The sequence below is a fragment of the Protopterus annectens genome, chromosome 2.part2 (assembly GCF_019279795.1).
Source record: "Protopterus annectens isolate FY-2018-M chromosome 2.part2, PAN1.0, whole genome shotgun sequence".
Lineage (NCBI taxonomy): Eukaryota > Metazoa > Chordata > Ceratodontiformes > Protopteridae > Protopterus > Protopterus annectens.
The window spans coordinates 770,648,390-770,672,092 of NC_056730.1; the positions used below are offsets into that span (position 1 = coordinate 770,648,390).

The following is a 23,703-nucleotide window of genomic DNA, read 5'->3' on the forward strand; positions in this document are numbered from 1 at the left end:
CCATGGCCACACAAGTGTGGAGAAGAGAAAAAAAGACTCCAAAACAGTGCACAGTAGTCTCAAGCAAGTTTCTTACTACTAACATACTAACAGCTACACCTTAAACAAGAATGACCCTTTTTAAACAGTTGACAGATGGAATGTACAATCTAAGGGATAGGAAATGAGGTGGAAACTACTGCAGTATTCTCACCAATAAGAGCATTTAGTCTATGTGAAACAACTTTCTGATATTAGGCCTTCTTGTTTCTTTCACGATAAGATGAATATATGTGGTGAATAAACTGATGAATGTAGTCATTCTGATATCTTCCATGCTGTGTCTTTGAAGCTGTTTTTGATGGAGTAAGGCTGTATCCCAGCCTGCTGATTTGTAGTGAACAGAAAGGTTTGCTGGCGTTTCTGTTGCTAAATGCATCAAACAGAAAAGCCAGACTTCTGTTTGCAGTTTGCTGCAATCTGTATTGTTCAATTCTTTTCTTCTAACTTTTAGAAGCAGCTCGGGAATGCAAGGAATCTTTGAGACATTTAACAAAAGACAAGGACCTCACCTGATTGATAATGCATTTGGTGCTCCAGCACATGGAATCACAGAACAGAATTTGGGTAAATGGTAATTCATCTGAAATGGAAACAAGTGCATCTTTGGGTTATTCCACTTCTTTTAGTACCCTGAAATATTGGCCTGTCTAGTTTACATTTGTTTTTAGTCTCAGTCTCACATATAGCCCAGTAAAGAATAGTGAATAACTATCATCCCCTTCAGGGTAATATGTTTCTTCTTTTGTGTCCTGGATCATTCACCCCAAACTAAAAATGACAGCAAGCATATTCTGATGCATCTGCTGTCGAGCCCCAGATCTGAATGTGGTGGGACAAAGATTATGTAGATCTGATGGTACCACAACTCATACTATTTGATCACTGCTAAAACAGAGGGAGAACATGATCTATATGATTCTCTGAGCTGGTCTCTATGATTCCCTAAGTACCACTGGACCGTTGTCAAGTGCAGTTAGACCATGTGAATGCAAGAAGGTACTACTTGGAGTTGTATCCATTTGGTGATGGGAAGAAAACAGTCCTGTATAGACTGAATTCTCTCTTGTGTCTTATGTCAGTACAATGCTGTGGTTCTCCATACCAAGGTTACAAAATGATAATCAATGTAGACCTTACAAAGATACTGTTTTGGAATTGTCATGATAGTACAGGAAGGTTGTTTCTGAATCTCGTTATCACATCTGATAATAGTGGCACAGCAAAGAGTTAAGTTACAAAGAGAGTGTGTGCAGACACACACACACACACACACACACACACACACACACACACACACACACACACACACACACGTGGAAAGGTGTTAGGATTTGCCTATCTCTCTTTTCTCCCTGCATCTGTCTTCTCCATCATATGTATTGTATCCCTTTTGTAAATCTATCTTCATCATTTCCATGTGTACCCACTTCAGGCCATCTGCTTCATTTTTCTAATATTCACTTCTACCACAATTTCCTCCCTGACCTAGAGTCTGTCTCTTTTCAGCCTGATGTGATCCTTACATAATAAGCTGTTTTTATCAATGGTAGCACTAGGCACGAATCATTCTAGTTTTATACAACTCAGTCAGACCATTTTTTATTTTTGTGTAGCACATGACTATAACCCATGCTCCATAGTCTGAATTCACATGTCATTTTCATACATTTTTTTATTTGCTTATCCATTTATTTGTATATTTGTTTCCCTTTTGGTGCAGGTTCCATATAAATGCCTCATATATCAAATTATTTGTAACTATGGATATACGTATTGGTATGACATCTGCTGATGACCTTAACTTTATATATTTGAGCACATCCAGCTATCCTAAATGCTCCAATGATCTCAGTCTTATACCTTTATCAAACATCCAACTATCCCACATTCTTATAAGTACATTCTCCCAAAGTGGTATGTGAGTTTCACCTACAATGATCCAAGTCTGAAATGATCACTTGCACAGTACATCCTATTAACATCCTTCTGTTTGATCACTCACATTTCCATGCCTTATTAGTCTTGTTTTATCAGTACTTGGTTCTAAACGGTTTTCTGCCTTTCAGTTCAATCTACAGAGTTTAAGGTACTACGAAATTGCACTACTCTTTCCATATTTGTTTTTCTTTCAAGTGCCCCATTTGTAATCATCAAACATGGTCAGCACCAACCCATTTAATAAAAGGTGAATAAATGAATGAATGAATGAATAAAACTTACACTGACTAAATACACAAAACACTTTTTTGTTGTTTATAATATTTCAAGTATATTGTCAATACATATGTTCTTAATATGTAACCCTTCAAGCTTTTTTGTCTCTGCGATGTACTCTTCTGTTTTTTTCTACTTTACCACTTTCCATTTTTTGCCCTTGGCTTATCCAATGTGCAGACAACTTGTCATTTTATAAATGTTCCATATCCAATAACAGTCTAGTACTACCTTATCAAAGACTTTACTAAAAATTACATATGGTCTCTAGAACTGTCTCTTTTTGAACTTTGATAAAAAGCAGCGCAGTTTAGCTATGTATGCTTTTCTTTTGGGTACACATGCTGACATATATCCACCTACCTTAAATACACATATACATTTTAAATTATCTTTTCTGACCTTGATTTCTAATAGTCCTATGGCCTATTATCCGACCCAAGCTGGAGTTTACATTGACTATGGAAAATCTGTCAATGCCAACACAGAAATTCTACTACTATATGTTCCAGATCCACTTAGTTTTGAAGGAAAAACCATGACGGATGCAGCAGTGTGCCATTTACAGTTGCTGGAAAATGACAATTTTAAATAGTACACAAGTAGTATGGGCACATCTCAGTAATGGGCAATCTGCTTCTGATAATGTGAATTTCTTGTCTACTAATGTGCAAGTTACAGTTTTTAGACATGTGTGACGGCTCGCACATACCTACTTCAATGGTAATAGATGTTGCACAGGAGTTTCGGGCATCTGCTTTTTGAATGGAGATTAAGGAACACAGCCTGAATCAGGAAGTGGAAATGAAATGCCAGAGTATGATGCAAGGTGAAAGTACTGCCATTTCTGGCATTTGTTTGTTTATCTTTTCGACTTTTCCCGGTTAGGGGTCGTCACAACAGAACTCCAGTGCGCTAATGATTGGCAGTCGATTTTTATGGTAATGCTCCTCCTGAAACGTTTGCGACTGTAGTTAAAAGCAATGTACTAACTTATCCTCTTCTTGCTGCTTTTTTCTTGCAAGTTGTTGAAACTGCAGGTTCTTTTGACTGATTTTTTTTTTTCATATGGTTGCAAATTCTTAAATGTTTAGGTACTGAAATTGAAATTATTTGAGCCCTAATTCATACAACATTTTGGAAATTCTACTTCCCAGACTTCTTCAAATGTTGTTTGTACTTTCAGCTGTCATCTAACTCTTCTTACACTATTTTACTGTGTGTTAGCTCATCATACTCTAGCAGTTAAATGCATACTGTCATGAAATATACAAGCTTTTTAAGTTTATATACTTGTTGAGTGAGCTTCCACATGTGTAACTTTACTAAGATAGGTCTGGTTCTCTCTTATATAATAAATGCTCACTGTTATATTATATATAATGTGTGTGTGGGGGACGGAGGTCATCAATGAGGTTGTGGAGCATCTGCAGGTAAGAACATTTGGCGAGTACAGAGCAGGTGAGTGATCACATGTATTTTGTGACTGGGGTTTATTAGCTAGTTCTTGGCTTCAAAGTTAAATCTAACTGTGACTTTGTGTCTTTGTATAGCTTGCTAATATAAATCCCTTACTCCTGCCTGCAATAAGTACTGTGAGATCTTTTATAGCCATATCATTGGCCATCAGCTCAGGCAGATGGGATCTCTGTTTAATGTCACATAAAACGTAGTACAGTGCAGTGGTGCAGTGGTTAGCATTGTCAACTTACAGCAAGAGGTACTCCGGTTTGATTCTCAGCTAGAGTGCCTTCTGAGTGGAGTCTGCATTTCCTGCCTGTGTTCGTGTGGGTTTCCTCCAGATGCTCCTATTTCCTCCCACACCACAAAGACATGCATCTGGAGCATTTCTCCCCGTGCCTCTGCTGTAAACTGGCTCATCTCAATTCAGACCTGCCTGGTAAACAAATGATAAATAAATAAAAGAGAGGCACCTCAGCACCCTTTTATGCTGCACTGAATAGAAGCACCTGGTGTGGGAATAAAACCTAAGATCTTCCAGCATCAGCGACAAATATGCTACCTGTTTTAACCACTGACAATGACCCTGACAGTCATCTGCACATACACGCACATTTTAAACCAATGATTTATCATGTACTTTTATCATTGTATCCAACATAAAACATCACTGTTGATACTTCTACAAATATGAGTACCTACCTGTTACATACGCCTTTCTTGCTATTCTCACACTCAGAGAAATTAGGCCAGAAATACAGCAAAGGCAACCTACAGTTTTTTGCTTGGTTTCATTCACAGGTGTCTGCACAATAAAAGTCATGATAATATTTAGTCAGTAATTATTTCCATGTTTGTATAACAGATTACTTTACATTACAAATAACAATTAAGCAAAACATAATGTAAAAAGGTAAGGACAGAAAATGTGGGAAAAGGTATGGGATATCTGTGACGCTACGTTTTACTGTCATTCTTGTTCTGGAAAGGAAATTTACAGAAACCTAAGTCAAGCAAGGGTAATAATTAGTTATCAATCACAGAATTAATGCACTTTCTTTTCCCCCCTTTAAATAACTGTGTTCCCCCTGTTACAATGTTTTAAATGCTCAGTGACCATTTAATATTTTTTTATTGAGAAAACACTTTATTTACAACTTAACTTTTTTAAAATCATGGCACAAAACTCAAATATATAAATCTCAGCAACTTATGAAAATGTAAAATGAATGTCATTTAATATAATATATAATATGCATCAGAAAACTGTAGTACTCCCCCATAAAAAATATCCAGCAAATCTAAAGCTTTGATTTTAACAATGTGACTGTAAACATTTCTAAAGTGAGGCAGAGAATTCCATATATCTTGGATGATGTCCTCAAACATAGTAGAGGCCCCAATTTTTAATATAGCTGGGATCATTTGGCTTACTTCAGGGCTATTAAAGTATGGGAGTGTAAGAGGACAGATGATTCCTGTGATAACCTAGAGCAATTCTGTGAAGGAGATCAAAGCACAAAAGTCCTACTGTAATTGAAATCTTCCACATCAATGACCAACATAAATCCTATACCATAGGTACAATGTGTTTACATGTGGAAAGTCCCCACAGGTGTCATACCACAGAACATACAAGTAGTTAATGCCACCTCCACATATTTACAATAGACAGCATTACTGCAGTCTAGCTGAGAGGTGAAAAGGCATGTAGCAGTACAGACAAGTCATCAGGTGAGATCTGGTGGTGAAACCAGGACAGGCTTCCAAAAGGTTAGCATATAAGCGTGATTCTCTCATTAATCCAACTGGAAAAGGGTAGACAACTCTATTGGGGTATTAACAAAGTGGCATATTCCCAGAACCAAAATATTTACAGTTTCCCTCTCATAACATATTAAGAATGAAAAAAGATAAGCTTAAAGAAGAAGAATTCTAACAGAAAAGGCTGCAAGTAGTTGTGACTACTGGGGGGGAGGGGTTGGAAATTTGGAAGATAATGTGAATTTGTTGCTCCTCTAGGTGTGTGGCCTAATAGCTAGTGTTAGTGAAGTGTCAGCAAATGGGCGTCTTGGTAGTACAGTCTCAGATGTAACAGCCCAAAAAAGTAATTGGGTATTCTTTAAGGATAGCATGGGAAGGTAAGAATGCAGGGGAAAGAAAGAAAGAAAGAAAGAAAGAAAGAAAGAAAGAAAGAAAGAAAGAAAGAAAGAAAAATGTATAGCATAGGCCACTTCTTTTCATTTAAACTCAAAGAATTTTACAAACATTACAAAGACATACATCTGGATCATTTTTTTTCCTGGGCCTCAGCTGAAAATTGGCTTTCTTTCAAGTCAGACTTTCCCGGTTAACAAATGTTAAATAAATAAAAGAATGATACTTGCAGCTAATGCATTTAGGAATGCATTAATATAGCTGGATCAATGCTATAATACATAAATAAATAATAATTCTCACTGAGGGTGTGTAAGCTGACTGACTCACACAAAGTGTGATTTCTGACCTGTTATGTTTCCCTCCCACCCCCAGTTCTCTATATTTATTTTCTTCTATCTACATCCATTTCTAACTGCATAACAATACCCCCTTAAAGACACAGGGCAGGATTCAATAAAACTTACAGAGAGCTAAACTCCATGTAAGCATAGTGGTACGGCTCAAACACTGAGTTCAGAGCCTGTGTGATCCAGTAAACAAGGCTGGGTGCGTGCATGAGCCTCCCAGCACTATTCTGACAGGGGCAATTTGGAATAATGCAAATCACCTCATTTGCTGGTGAAAGCCATGCAAATGAGGTGAATTAGCCATGCAGCAAGCAGACAGGCATTCGTGTTGGAGCCACGTCCACAGCAGAAATGTATTTGGTTACTAACCTGTACATTTCTGCAAAAATCAAAACAGGGGCATGACAACTCAAAGTAAAGCATGTATTATGTTTACTGGGCATGCCAATGGCCATTTTGGCCATTGGCATGCAAAAGTATTTTAAAATTGCAGAAATCTAAATTTTTTTGCTGATTTCAGCCGTTTAAGTAGAGTGCAGTGGCACACAAACCGAATCATGCAGGAAATAAAAAAAAAAACAGCAAAAAGTCAATAAAATGTGAAGCATAAATTTTGCCATTATAGTGGGCAGCATGCAGACTCATAACAATAACAGATAACAGTGGTTGCTAAGGACATAAGCTTTGGTATAGTGGTATAACTAGGGTATAAGTCAGTAGGGGTATGTAAATGAGCTAAATTTACTAAATAGCAAAATGGAAGGGTTCCTATCAGTTCATTGAAATGTCAGCAGTTCGAAAACCATATGTTCGAACTGTGAAGTTCGAAAACTGATTATCGTGAAGCTGTGGAACACCAAATTCTTTCCCAGGGAAAGAATTTGGTGGGTCTTTTCTGGGTCTTCACGATTTTCAGCACTGTGATGGAAAGTTACAGGTCGGGTTCAGGTAAGTGTGCAATTGTGCAGATGTTAGGGTAACGAGTTAGGTGAGTTAGGGTTAGGGCATAGGTGAGGTGGGTGTGTGATAGTGACCGACTTTAGGGTTAGGATGGGATAGGTGAGTTGGGGTTAGGGCGCAGGTCAGATGAGTGTGCAATAGTGACGGACCTTAGGGTTAGGGTTTGGGTTAAGGTAAGTGGAAAGATAGTAGTGCATGTACAGTTTAGTGTAGGGTTAGATGTAGGATTTTAAGTGTATGTATGTGGATTGCTGTTTTTTTGTGTGCTTGTGTTGTGTGTGTGTTTCTTGGAACAGCAATTTTTTTCCCTGGTAAAAAAATCGCTGTTCTAAGCCTTCGATGATTTTGCACTTCGAGGTTAGAAGTTCAAACATATGGTGTTCGAACTTCTGCCATTTCATCGAAGTGATATAGACCCAAATGGAAGACTGTGTCCACAAGTACCTAACCATGTAGGAGCTATAATGTGGTGGTGTATGCAGAAGAAGCAGCTGACATGAAAAGGGGATGTGTCATGCTTGGTGTAAGTAGATTGAAGGTCTGCAGCTCCTATTTGCACTCAGGTAAGCACAGCTAAGCAAGGAGGTGTGTCTGAGGCTGCTTAGCTCTGCTTAGCTGGTTCAAGAAATTATAACCATGTTCGTGTCTAGGGGAAGGCCTTTTCTGTTCAGCAATGTTTACACTAGCTAAAATAGTTTGTGAGATACGCCACTGGGCTTAAACACAGCAGAAATAGGGGGAAAAAAGGAAATAGCAGAATAAAGGAAATGAACTACAAATCACTATTATGGACTCTGCCACTCACAGTGGCCCATTCAAACCCCTCAATAATATAGCTGGCAGGTGGAATGTATAATAGTCAGTCAATCACAAAGGCAGCATCTGTAGCACACCAGTATAAAGTATGCAAACACCTTTCAGTCTGTTTTTCCCACAAACTCTGTACCATTGGTGTACACACTTGGGAATTTTAACTGACAAAATGATAGGGACTGCTGCTACTTTGCTACATCTGTATGTGCTACAGACTGAGGGCGGTGAAGAGGATAATGCTGACAACCGTCCCAGACCTAGCAGGAGAAGAGTGTTCAGACCCAGGGTAACCTTCCACGGGCTACATGATCTGGAGTTACTAGAGCACTACAGGGTGGACAGGGACATACTTCTGCAACTCACCGAGCTCTGCCAGCCTCACCTCAGACCCAGAGCCAACAGAAGGGAACCCATCCCAGCTGAAACCTAGGTATGTGTAGCCTTAAGAACAGTAGCTTCAGGGACTTTCCAAAGACATCATGGGGGTCTCACAGGCATCTACATCTAGCGTACTCCACCAGTTCCTGGATGCCATACTAACACATGCCGGTGAACACATTTATTTCCCCAGCACCTGTGAAGACAGGATCAGCAATATGCATCTCTTACACTGTGTAGCAGACTACCCAGAAGTACTGGGCGCCATAGACTGCACTCACATCCAAATCAAAGCACCACCCGGTGAAGATGGTAGAGTGTATGTCAACCGCAAGGGCTATCACTCCATCAACTGCCAAGTTGTGTGCAATGCCCACAGCATTATCATGAATCTGTGTGCTGGCAGCCCTGGCAGCTGTCACAACTCCCACATCTGGTTTGCCTCACAGTTGTACCAGGCATTTGCTAGGGAGGATATCCCATGTGGCCATCTCGTGGGAGATGCTGGCTATGCACTGGAACCGTGGATGATGACACCCATCAGAAATGCATACACACCCACTGATGAATGCCATAATGAGGCACATGCACAAACTAGGAACATTATAGAGCATTTGTTTGTGATGCTCAAGTCACGGTTCCACTGCCTTGACATATCTGGTGGAGCCTACCAGTACTCTCCAGCCACATGTGTGCACATGTTCATAGTATGTGCCATGCTACACAATATGATCCTGCACAAACAGCTGCAGCAGGAATATCACAGGGAAGGGGCACACAGCCCTCCACCACTGCCCCCCACCATTGCCAAGGCCTCCACAGGCACAGGGTACTCGGAGGTGGAACCCCCTGAGCCTGCCCCTGTAGGCAGATGTAGACATGCCTGGTATGCCTGGCATTGGCAAAGAGGCAACACATAACACAGACACTGACACCCTAGGGACTCAGGGACTGACACCTCTCTCCGACTCGCACACACAGTAAAATGGATGCCACAGACATCACACTACCTGTTCCTTACCATTTATAGGCCGTGTGCTGCGTGCATCCAACAGAGTCAACCCTCAAGCACCGTCCTCACAACTGCCATATGCACAAGGTAAGTCACTTTTCTTAATAATAGATGAATGTAGTAGTACGTTTTAGTAGCATATCTCAGGTATTGCTGCATGTATGCAAAGGGAATGGAGTGGCCTACCGGAATAGCAGCAGACAATTGACAGCTATGTGGGACAACAGGAAATGTCTGCCCAGTACTGGCTTCTGCAGAGTATGCAGTAGTCCCCTAGCTGACAAAACTCATTGCAGTGTACGTGAGGGACAAATAAACTGGGGGGTTATAGGTCACATGCAGGGATGTCAATGTTGGGGTCCCATACTCACCCCTCAGCCTATCCCAGCAAGTCAGCTGTAGAAATCCGTTAAGAAATGTCCGGCAAAGGCCCACAAATAGGGACAATGATGAAATAGTCCTCTTACAGACTTGCAGAGTGATATCACAGCAGGTCTTGCAGTTGCATGAAGTCTCTGAAGGGTAGGAAGTCTGAAACTCAAATGTCTGCCATTACATCCTAACCTTCAGTCTTTACTGATATGCCAGTATTCTCCAAGACAGGCACAACCCTATGCTAAATGGAGTCAAAAAGTAAAGCCAACATTTGCATAGTCTGTGCAAATGTGTACAGTTGACAGGTATGCCCCGAACGCACCTGTGTCCCCATAGAAATGCAGTAACATGTATGTTTGTAGGATACTAGCAGCAAAGCAAACATTCCCAGGGCAGTCCCGATCAACTTGATAACTTGTTGCACGTCCAAAATATGTAGGGGTTGATGAGCTATGTATATGCAGTTAATACTGTCAGGAAGTGGGCAGCACTTACACTTGGCTGTAGTTACTTACTGGCCTAGGTACAGTACTGTGGTTGACAGGGTCCATGTTCCAAGACTTTCTGTGCCAGCTATTTTGCATGTCACTACACCTGCAGTAGGGCTTGTACACACTGTCCAGAAGTCAATAGCCATTACTGCAGGAAAGTTGGACAAGTCAGGGACAGGAGGCCACTCATATGGACAGTACACAGCTCAGAGTAACCTACACAGTGCCTAGCATACCTCTCAACTGTACAGATTTTTGTAGAATGTCCAGAATTGTGCATCATAATATTGCTGTTTGGCATGAAATTGTGGTTTTCTGGCAAATCATTTGCAAATCATGAAAGACTAAAGTCAGAAAATAATGAACAGATTTTAGTTTCAGACTTCATACCCTTTAGAAAAATGCATGCTAATGCAAAACCTGTTATTGTAGCAGCTAAGTTTGGAAGGGAAATAATTAGCACTTGTCCCTATTTTTGGCCCTTTGTCACCCAATTATTTCTGGCTTTCTCCACATTTCTGGCTCAAAGAAGTTGAGAGGTATGGTGCCTAGTAGGACAGCAGGTACCTGAAAGTTATTGTACTGCCAGGTTATAAATGGCTGCCACCTTACTGTGTCAGCACTGACAACAAGTCACTGGCCACCGTCCAGACAGTGGAGAAGCAGACGTCATACCCATAAGAAAAAGCAAGCAAATACCAAACTGGTCTCTCAACTGTCTATGTTTGGCACAGCATTATTAACAGCCTGTCTCCATGTGTGGGCCTGTGTCTAACTGTCATATATGGGCCTGTCCAGATCTCAGTTCCTGACAGGTTGATAGCTAGGGCCAACATGTAGCCTCATAATAACATAGCAACACAAACCATCTGAGGACCACAGCAGATGTAGTGGTGCAATGATGGACAACTCAGAGGTGTGAAGCCCATAACCATGTGTGTGATGTTACGGCATCTACCTCGCTTACACCAGAAATAAAAATACATAACAGCAGCCACTGTGGCCAAGGCCTTTGACTGGACTTCAAAAGGACAGACAGACACACATGAGGGGAAGGGGGAACCACTGGCAAGACAAATGGAAAATGTGCACACCAGAACAAATTATCCAGTAACATAGCCACCCTGCAGGGTATAGAGTCAGTAAACATCACCCACAACTACATAACACACACCCACGTAAGTGGAGGTCATAAACAAAACAAAAGCACAAATAAAGGACACCTCAGAATCAAAAACACATGGGAACTCCACAAACCTACACACAACAGAACATGCAGAGTCCACACACCAGTGTCTCATAACCACTAAGGCCTTACCATAAACCCAACATATTACTTATAGGAGACTCCATCATGAGACACACAGATGTGCCTCTCACCAGGCTGGATAAGGAGAAAGTCATGCTTACTTGTCTGTCAGGTGCCAGAATCTGCCATATTACGCATGCACTCAAGTCACTCCACAACAGGTACTGTTATCACTTTGGCCTAGTCTATGACGGTGTGAATGATGTCAGATGTACCTCCCTGGAATACAGGAAGACAAACATGATTCAGCTTGCTGAATATGTGTCCCATACAGGTATGTCCCTAGCCTTAAGCAATATTCTACCGTCACCTGGAATAATGGCTCAATACAAACAGAAAATGATTGTCAGTAACAATTGGCTTACTTACTGGTGTCATCCCAAGGGATCCACTGTCTGGCAGCCAGGGAACATATGACTGACAGACCATGCTGCTTTGCTAAAGAAGGCCTGCATCTGTCTCACTTGGTCTTCAGGCCTCCAGCAAAGGCCCTTGCCTTCCCAATAGTGCCTTTTTAGAGAAAGTTATGGGGTCAATACTACCAGCATATAACACTCAACAAAATGCAAGGTAAAGGCCATGTTGCTAAATGCTAGGAATCAAAACAGGCAAATGTACTAATTGCATGCATGTGTAACCCTGGCAGATGGTGACATTTGTGCACTCACAGAAACCTGGGCCACAGCTGTGGGAGCAACCCAACCTTACCCGATCACTCATCTTATCACAAAGCCAGACCCCAAAATGTGCACAGCAAAGCCAAAGGAGGTGGAGTATAAAGATATATTAGACAGACACACACATCCATGCTGGTCAAAGTCTGACACACAAGACACTCAAGTGCAGTCAACCAATGACAAGACCCCTATGCAAATTATAGGTAGCTGCAGGCAAACATATCTGACTCAGGATACCCACCCCACATATCTGGCCCTCTACAAATCTATCAAGATTCAACCCGTAACCCTGTTCCTGGCTGACTTATATTACACAACCACTGACTGGAAACCCAACCATGGCAGAACAGAAAAGCACAGAGATTCCCCCATCATATCAATGCTAAATCCTTAGGACAGCTGCTTGATACCCCCACACGATGCGAGACATATGTTGGACTTGGCAGTGATCAACATAATTAACCACTGCAGCACCCCTATAGTATCATGCTCCCTGGCAAGATCCAGCAAAAAAGTATTCATGTTCGATATCAACATCTCTCCTGACCCCCCCCCTCTAGCTATGGTAAAATGAAAATGCCTCCTAAGCTGAGCACAACCACCATAGGGATGGTATAAACAGCTGAACATCCCCCTACCCCTCTGGAGGAACAGGCACCAATGTCCAAATGTACACAAAAGTACTATACCAGCATATATAAATATATATCTATATAATATATATATATATATATATATATATATATATATATATATATATATATATATATATCTACACACACATAGAGATGCATCATCATCCACAATAAAGGAACTATGGAACAAAAGGATGACATTGCTGTCCAGGACCAAGAAGGAGCAGGTGCACATTTGGAAGTAATCACCCCTAGCCTGAACAAACAAATAAGAGCACCACTGAAATTCTCTAAAGTCATCTCCAAGTCCAAATTGCCCACATCTAAGACAGACAATCATAAGGCCTTCCTCACATATGTCTGCATTCCCAAAGGAAGCTCCCAGATCTGTGTGGAACTGATGGTTAAGAACACCACATACACAAATGCTGTAGATATAGGCAATCTACTAGCTGACAGATTCAGTGGAAATGTCTCTCCTCTGCCCCCCCCATCAGGAAAGCAGGACATCCCCAGTACCTGACCACCCAACACTTATTACTAGGGAACAGGTCATCACTTCCCTCTCAAAGCCAAGAAGACAGCCTCCATGGGACCTGCATACATCCCAGACTGCAACCGACATGAACCCAGGCATGAACTGGCAGCATCATTACGCACCCTATACAACCAAAGCCTGTGTACTGCCTTTGTCACAGCTGTGTGGTGGACAGCCACTGTCATCCCTGTACACCAAGGTGGAGTTTTCACTGATCTGAGAAATTAAAGACCCATCAGCCTAACTAGCCTGATCTGCAAGGCAGGCAATGGATCATAATGGACCTCATTAACAGGGACATTGGCAAACTACATATACTTGACCCCACACATTCTGCCTTTCTCAAGGAGAGGTATGTCAGTGAACGCTGTATGACTTCCATGAGACAGCAAACAAAGGCATGGATAAGGGAAAGATGGTGCACTCTGGCCACCTTGACTTGGCCAATGTCCTACACAATATTTCCCACTTGGCCATAGTACATGAACTCTGTCAATTAGGCAGCAATCCATATGTTACCAGATGGGTCGAAAACTGGTTCATTGATAGAACCCACATGATCATAACAGGGGTAGCCAGCCCAATCAGTACACCCGTAATGAGTGGCATACCACAGGGATTGGTCTGGGGGGCTCTGGTACATGGAATATACTTCCCTGAGGTGCAGGCCAAAAACACTGGCCTATGGCAGACCAAGTTGGCAGATGATTGCAAGCTGGGAATAGTCATCAATATCTAAAGTGATGTGGACGTCCTACAACAGAATCTCACCAAAACAAAAGATTGCTGCCAGAAACATGGCCTCAAGCTGAATGCCTGCAGGTGCATCATCATCCCCGTTGGGCAAACTGACATCCCCACATATTATCGCATTAACAATAATGTCCTCTATACACAATCAGACATACACAATCAGTACTGAGGAATTTGGCCATCCAGGTTGATAGCAACCTGAAGTCTGTGCACCATGTTGCTTCTGTTGTACAGAAAGCTTCACAGATGGGCCAACTCAAAAGTTAGGGTATCTCATCCAGGGACAAAGAGGTCATAAGATCCATGTATTCTAAGCATATAAGGCCAATTATTTTGTACAATGCCCCCTTTGGCATGTACCTCACAAAGCACATGCAGCAGCTGGAGAGACCACAGAGGTTCCTCATCAGGAGATTCCAGGACCCCAAACACTTACCCTACACAGATAAGCTAACAGCACTGCCCCTCTACTCAGTTCCATACAGACTCCTCAGAGGTGACTGCTGTCTTGCATACAAAGCAATTCAGACCCTGCTGTGATGGGACTGTTGCACATCTGGAAGGCAAGGCCCACTCAAATAACCTGTAGGTGCACCATCAACCTAGTCTGTGACATCAATAGGGCTTGTTAGTGTGACAGATATGTGTCCCACAAACTCCTGAATCTGAGGACTACACTCCCTGTCTACATCAAGCCAAGTGCCACAATACCACTTGTGAAGTGCTCCCTGTAGAAGTGCATGGGAAACATAAAATACAGTCCTGTGATTCCACCTGTGTCCCTGCTGGACAGGGGTTCTGGATGCTGATGTCTTAACATGGGCTACACTCTTGTCTATGAGGGTTATAAGGGCTTCAGGCCCAATAGCCTAGTAATCTCATATCATCCTATCAATCTATAAACAAATGTCTGTCAGTGGTTCACCACATTACTCTGTACTGCTCTGCCACTGACATAGCTGGAAATCAAAGTGCTATGTGAAGTATACCACACATACAATGGACATCTCTGTTCGATAGAATGCACTCTGTACCCACACCAGGATATGGCTTTTCAGTTAAGAAGAATACTACACAAGCAGAAGATCCCCAGACAGTATATCACTGAGGTGATGGACTGTTTACACAGCTTCATTAGCCAATCGGCTGTAGCCACACCTCTCAACCGGCCAGATTGGGCAAGAATATCCATAGTTTGGCTCACTATTTCGGTCTGTGCATCATAAATCTTGTATATCCCAGGTAAATCACTGTGGTGATCTGAGGATATCTGTCAGTAAGTAATGACACAATACATTTAAGTGTCAGATGACATACATGTCAGATGATGTCTGCTAAAACAAACCCTGTTACTCTAGCAACTTTCGATGTTAATCAGAGCAATATTTGCAGTATCTCCCTATGTTTGGGCCGTTGTTTTCCCATTTTGGCAGGTTATCTCCAGATTTCTTGCACTATCAGGTTGACAGGTATAGCTGTAGCACAAAAAACATCAGACCGGTGTACAACTATCTCTGGAATGGAGTCCCACTCTTACTATAGAAGGTCATACTGGGCATGTTCATACACCTAGAGAATTACAGCCCATGTCTAAACCCACATCACCCACATCGGAGTATATAACTATATTGTGCATATCTGTCTTTGCATACAGACAGCTATGTGCACCTTAACTGTCTCTACCCACACCTGTCAGACAGGATTCCTCTGAGCTAGCTGTAGGTGGCCCACATCTGCATCTGCATCTGTTGCGTGTGATACACAGACATAGATATGGGAAACATATAGCAATATTTCAAGCATACACACACATAGACATGAGGAAGAGAGAGACAGACAGTGATAGAGAGAGAGAGACACAGGGAGACACAAACACAGAGTGAGTCATAGACAGAGATACCCTGAAAGCCATAGAGTGATGTCCTGCTGTGGACAGTTGCATACCAGTTGTAACCAGTTGTTTGTGCCCCTGGCACATGAAGTTGAGCAACATTGTGTAATAGTACTGAGGTAGGGGGTTGTAATATCACATCACCCACCTTTGTGTGCATGTCTCTTTGTAGGTTAAAGTATTATGAGTTCTTTCCCACTCATTACACATTCAAAGGCCCCACTGTAAAAGATCTGCTGATGTCATTCTCCTCAGAATTACCTTTGGACACTTGTCAGCCCTATAAGCTCTGTGGCACATTTGTTAACTGTGTAACACTATAGTACAAATGACTAGATAGGTAGGTGTTCTAATTGCAGTCCTGGCAAATGTAAGTGTGTGTGTGTGTGTGTGTGTGTGTGTGTGTGTGTGTGTGTGTGTGTGTGTGTGTGTGTGTGTGTGTGTGTGTGTGTGTGTGTGTGTGTGTGTTTATAGGTTAAAGATTTTTAGGCCATTCCCACACAGTACACTGCCCATTGCCATACTTTACAAAAGCTGCTGATGTCACTCACCTTAGAAGTACCTTTGGACAACCCTCAGACCTATAAGCTCCGTGGCATATGCAATAACTCTATCAAAATTTAGTACAAGTGACTAGATAGGTAGGGGGTCTAATCTCAGTTCTGGCTATTGTGTGTGTGTATAAGTGTTTGTAAATTTGTATGTTTGTAGATTAAAGTATTTTGAGGCCTTTCCCACCTAATACATTTCCCATTGTACTTTACAAGGGCTGCTCATGTCATTCACCTTAGAAGTACCTTTGGGCAGCCCTCAGACCTATAAGCTCTGAGGCGCATGCAATAACTGTGTAACACTATAGTACAAATAACTAGATAGGTGGCAGTTCTAAGCTCAATTCTGGCTACTGTGTGTGCATATAAGAGTGTTTGTAAGTGTGTATGTTTGGAGATTAAAGTATTTGGAGGCCTTTCTTACCCAGTACATTCCCATTGCCCTACTTTACAAGGGCTGATGATATCATTCGCCTTAGAAGTACCTTTGGACAGCCCTCAGACCTATAAGCTCCAAGGCATGTGCAATAACTGAGTAACACTGTAGTACAAATAACTAGATAGGCAGGGTTTCTAAACTCAATACTGACAACTGTGATACTGTGTGTATGAGAACCATATCCTCTGGGGGGTAGGTTATACCATTTTAAGGTGTTTTCCACCCAGTGCACTTCCCATTGCCCTACTTTACAAAGGCTGCTGATATCATTCAACTTGCAGGTACCTCTGGACAACCTTCAGCCCTTTAAGCTCCGTGGTGCATGCAATAATTATGTAACAATATAGTACAACTAACTAGATAGGCAGGGGTTCTATACTCAGTTCTGACAAATGTGTGTGTGTGTATAAGTGTGTAGAAGTGTATGCAAGTGCATATGTGTGTAGGTTAAAGTATTTTGAGGTTTTTCCCACTCAGTACACTTCCCATTGCCATACTTTACAAGGGCTGATGATGTCGTGCACCTTAGAAGTACCTTTGGACAGCCCTTAGCCCTATAAGCTTCATGGCATGTGCAATAACTGCATAACACTGTAGTACAAATAACTAGATAGGTAGGGGTTCTAATCTCAGTCCTGCCAAATGTAAGTGTGTGTGTGTGTGTGTGTGTGTGTGTGTGTGTGTGTGTGTGAACCATATCCCTGGGGGTGTGGGTTGTTCTATTTTGAGGTGTGTTCCACCCAGTACACTTCCCATTGCCCTACTTTACAAGTACCTGTATACACTCTTCAGCCCTATAAGCTCTGTGGCACGTGCAATAACTGTGTAATGCTATAGTGCAAATAATTAGAGAGGTAGGGGGGTCTAATCTCAATACTGGCAACTATAGTACTGTGTGTGTTTGTGTGTGAAGCATATCCCCTGCATGTGTTGGTTATACCATTTTAAGGCCTGTCGACTCCCTCCCCATGGCATTAATATAAAAAGGCAGTTAATGGCATCTGCCTTACATGCACCATGTTAAACTATGCAGGCCACACTAGTCATCTGTACAGCTGTATATGGAATATCCAGATGTTTGTAACCTATATATTGTCTGCGTCCCCTAACGATGGGCATTTATGAGTAATCATTGCCAAATATGTCACAGTTACCGTAGTGTCAGACATGTCAGCATCAGACTTCGTACCTGTCTGAAACATCATGCTCATACAAAGTCTGTTACTCTATCACTTGTCCAGGTATGTAAGAGCAATGTATGAGACCAGTTGCTATGTTGGTTATTTTTTCCCACCATCCACGAAGACATTCCCAATATTACTTGTTGTAAGAGGTAGGAAGTTATGTCCCTAGCATGTAATCTCTGTGCTGCATGTAATTTGTACGTAGCACTATAGTACATACAACTGGATACGTAGGGTTACTAATCTATTGGCAACTGTGCATGTGTTTCTGTATGCATATCCCCTTTGGCTGTCTTTACTGTGTGTATGTGATGGTTATACCACATTGTGTGTCTCTTCTACCCTGTTAACTCCCCCATTGCCAACCTAGTTGCAGCCCCTACAGATATCCATCTTACAAGCACAGTTTCTAACACAAAGGCATTGTGGTGCATGCAATAGTCATATCACTGTGTATTGTACATAAATAGATATGTGGGTCATCTAATATGGGAAGTGTCAACTCTGTGTGCATGTGTGTTTCAATACATGTCCCCATGCAGCAGTGTGTGTGTGTGTGTGTGTGTGTGTGTGTGTGTGTGTGTGTGTGTGTGTGTGTGTGTGTGTGTGTGTTTCAGGTGGTTCTACCATGTTAAGGCCCTCTGAACCCACCACTGGCAATCCTAACATCCTCTGCAATTGCCACCCATTTGAATGGTACTGGCAGACACTGTGGTGTTTCTGTTATGTATCTAGCAGTAATGTTTGTAAAACTGGGCCAGTAGAGGTTTGGCTATCAGCAGGGACAGGTCATGAATGTGTGTGTGTGTGTGTGTGTGTGTGTGTGTGTGTGTGTGTGTGTGTGTGTGTGTGTGTGTGTGTGTGTGTACAAGCATACCTCTCAACCACTCACAGAAAGACATCTGGTTAAATCCATATAGAAAGTTGGGGTAAACAGCAAACATTGAGCCCACCCTTCACATATTGCTGTGTCACACATGGGAAATAGCAGAACAGGTCATGCATATGAATGCACCTTACAAAGGGTATGACAATATCCATCATTAATCTGCAATGTCAGTCTGTCATGATTTTCCAAAACATTGTCCAGAAAACCACAGGTTTATGACAGATGGAAAGAAATTATGTGTCAGACATCAGGACAACCTGCAGTCATACTCAGAGGTCTGAGGTATGGCCACCATCTGTACCTATACCTCCCAATCTCTTACAGCATGAAATGTTTACAAAGCCATAAATAATGGGGTGACAAAGGACACATAATAGGGGGACTTGTCAAATATTGCTCCTACAAACTTATATAGTTGACAGAATAACAGGTTTTGCATTAGTATAGATAGTCTGAAAGGCATGACGTCTGCAACTCATAGTGTCTGCCATTATTATTTATTTTTGACATCAACTCACAATGATTTGCCAGAAAAACACAGTTTTAGGAGAAAATCAACCACAAATATGAGGCAAGAATCCAGACATCTGTGGAAATCTGTACAGTTGAGAGGTATGTCTGTACCACCCTGCAGGTTGCAGTCCATGAATGGCAAGGTGTAACCTGTGACAACAACTGGAAAACTAAAAAGAAGTCCCAAGACTGTAGGACAAGAAATATGTCATAGAGTTCTGTACTGATTGCATAAAGCAGTTGATGCACAACAGAAGCACCTTACTGTTATGAAAAATACTGTAAGCTAAGGTAATGTCACACAAAGAAGGTGTCATGTTAGCAAACCAGACGAAGTCATGTTTCTTGCACTTGCCATGGGCATGCTATGTGCTGCCAACTGTCACATTACTACACGCTGTATCCCACACTCCATATTTGATAATGTTACACACACATTGTGTGTTGCCTATGTGTGTGCAATATGTAGACATGTGAAGGCCCTGTGACTACCTGGTGCCCAGAAGATAGGTGAATCTGTTGAGGTTAAGGTAATAGCTAGGCTTTGTGTGACCTAGTGCCAGTACTGAAGTAACTTCCTCTGTATGTATGAAATTGTGGTACTACTGAACACCTAGGTGACATGTATGAAGGCTAGCTGGCTGTGTCAAGGGGTTTGTATGCAAGGTCACACTTTCTGCTCCCAGTGTCCTTCACACACTGTTGCATTCATACACACCTGGTAAACATGTATATATACAGCTGTACCTTGGCTATTAAAGGGTCACTGTGTTTCCAGTCTGCCATACTCATCATTAGTAATGTCAGCAGGCCCACAGCCTGCAGACACACAGACAACTGGAACACAAACAGAATATAGTATGTGAGACTACAGTCATTCAGCAGTACTAACTGCAACAATGCATCATGGCTATAAAAGGTACATACACTTTGATGTGTACCCATAACAATTGCCAGCAGACAGCACTTTACACAGCATTACATTACTACACTGTACTATATTTACCCTGTGCATTAGACTCATATTAGCATGTCCCTGCATCAATGGTATGGATAATAGGGATGTAGCACAGGCATCATCACATGCACAGGGTGTGGTGTGGGTTTGCCAGAGGCCTAGGCTGAGCCATACAGTCGACATCATGTGTATGTGTGTGTGTCTGGAGGGGTGTTATTCAACTGGGCCGTGCAGAGGAGCTGTGTGTGTCTGGTGGTCACCTGCCTGTGATAGAGATGTGTGAATGTTTGTATGCACAGTCAAGCCATGTGGTTGCCCTACACAGGTGTACATAGCAGGATGTACAGTTCACCATCTCTGGCCAAGGACACAGGAACTGGTTCTGCCAAGAGTCTCACTGGGACCACCAGGCCCAAGACCAGATGCAGTATTACTCCCCGATGGTGACTGCTGTCTACTGGATCTGTGTTCCTGACAGGACCAGCCAGGACCATGTGCCCATGACCTGCTCCATTGTGGTGTGGACAGCACCTTCCCTTCAGTAGTGCTAGTAGTACTGCCACTATGGGAGTGTGAATGTGCATGGCCACGTGGACACCCAGTTGATCTTGTTGCTGACCTATGTCCACATGGCCGACGCCTTACTTCACCACATGCTCAAGCACAGACATTGCACGGTTGAGCAAAGACAATGTCTCACCCCACCGTCTATCCATGACAGAAGCATAATAATGTGTGGCATCATCAACGTGGTGGAGATCATCACACATGACAGGAATTGCTGCATCCATGACCCTGAACATCTGTCGGGTGTTGCCTTCAGAACGTGCCTGTTCATCCATGATGGACTGAAACATGCGTCTGGTGACACCTGCTGAGACACTTGTGACAGGGGATTGATGGGCGGCAGTCCTCCTTCGAGCACTCCTGATTATCCAACAGTGTAGGACCTCACCCACTCCCTGGCTATGGCTAATGTCTACACTCACACTTGCCATAGTCACCACACTAGCCTATTCCATGCCACCTCCCTCTAACTGTCCATTATCTATGGCTGCTGGGAACTAGGTATGTGAGAGCATACTGACTGTGTGCGGGGACATTGTGGGTGAAAGTGGGATGCCAAACAATGGCACAGATTCAGCCCCTGATAACCCCACCTGTGCCTCACTGTCACCACCCTCATCATCAGAGTCCTCTAAAACACTGACATCAGGTTGTGAGGGGAGAGATCCCAATCCCTATGTTCTCCTGTGCGGGGAAGACAACATATGATGTAAATTAATACCTGCACTATAATGTTTGCTGATACACACACACACACACACACACACACACACACACACACACACACACACACACACACACACACACACACACACACACATACAGGTAAGGTGGCACAAAGGCATTATACAGACCACACAATTTCTGAAGGATGACATGCACAGCACACAATCAGACCACAATGGACACACTCTGGACAGGCCCTCAACAATATGCAGTGCAGCTATGTCCACTTAATGTTGCTACTATATTCCTCTGAGATACGTGAGGAGTGGTAGAATGTGATGGACCTTCACCTAACACACACACTGCACCCGTGTACACAATATTGACGTACCCCTGTATAGCACAGTAGCAACACCTACAAAAACATACATGCCAATATGTTACTGCTCCTGTGAATAGGCTCCTGTGATGACCACTGTGATGCACTGCAGTTAACCCCACCACATGCACATACTGCAATATGGCTAAGAGTAACAGTTGTATGCATGCCCTTAACATGCCTAGCATATTGGCGATCCACAATAAGGCATTTCTATACACACCAGTTTCAAGCAGCTGTTTTCCAGCCAGACTAGAGGGACCTATGAAGTTGTGGTGGAGAGGTATTTTTAGCACACTCACATGTGGCATTGGTACAGGATAAATGATGCATATGTGAACCTGTATAGTACAAGCTGTGATACTACTCAATTTGCTGTCATACACAATAGATGTGCACTTGTGTGCATTCCAAAACCTCACCCACAAAATGTAGTTTGACCTGACATATGGAGCCAGATACTCAAAGGATGCCAGTATGAATGATACAGTATTGAAGTGATGCCTACTGGGGCCTTACCTGGACATTCCTCGCCTGTTGACTGTGTGCCACCCACCTCCACGGCATAGGATTGTATGGTTTCTTGGGGGTGCGGTGGCTGCCCCAAGGATGGCAAGGAACTCTGATGTTGGTATAAGTGGGGGGTTGCATGGCAGAACCCCCACCTGTGGCTGTCTGGTCCCTGGCTATAGCTGCAGCTCTTTGCCAGGCATGATGGATGAGGTCAGTGGCCCTGTGCCTGATCTGTGGATATGTTCGGCCATGCTGCCCCAGATTGTTTACAGTGGCCACTAGGTCTGACCACAGGGTGGTTCACTGTTGCAGCTGCTGTCTCCCCCTCAAAAACATAATTGTGCGATGCAGTCTCATGATGTCTATGATTGCTGCAGTCTCAGCGTCTGAATATGGTTGCTGCCGCTGTCAAGACATTCCACCTGAAAGACATGAAAAGGGAAACACATCACAGGACCTCATACATTGGGACTGTTATGTACAGATCCTGAACATCCATGTTTGCTAGCACTATCCACTGCTAACACCCACATCATACCCATGCCATCTATCAGCACAGTGTGTGTGTGGGTAGTTTCACCATACTGGCATTACAGCATGCATTGCACTCCTGATACTAATGTTTCATGTTTCCCCCAATGATGACCATTAATGTGCATAATCCTCCATTCATCATTCACATCAGATGCCACATGCAGCAGCTGGGTCATCACAGAAGTTCCCTATCAGGGCATACCAGCCCATCAGACATCTACTGTACACCTATAGGCTATGAGGCCAATCCTCTCCCCAGTGTCATACGTACCCTTCAAGAGTTACCTCACTCTGGCATGCCAGGCAATCACACACTCCACATTGCTGGTACTGCTGCAAGAGTGGAGGTCATGCTCCACTCTGTTCATACACATGCACACACACACACACACACACACACACACACACACACACACACACACACACACACACACACACACAGCCTCCACCTGGT

The 23,703-nt window shown here is 42.8% G+C and overlaps 1 protein-coding gene across 1 annotated transcript in view; it reads right to left on the bottom strand.

Annotated features, from left to right (window-relative positions):
- The window catches only part of LOC122795805 (arrestin domain-containing protein 3-like), a 566,617-nt gene that overhangs the window by 240,977 nt on the left and 301,937 nt on the right, over positions 1 to 23,703 (bottom strand). Inside the window, exon 4 of the mRNA XM_044064143.1 lies at positions 4,420 to 4,522. Coding sequence (XP_043920078.1) covers positions 4,420 to 4,522 — 103 coding nt within the window. The remainder of the gene's footprint in view (positions 1 to 4,419; positions 4,523 to 23,703) is intronic.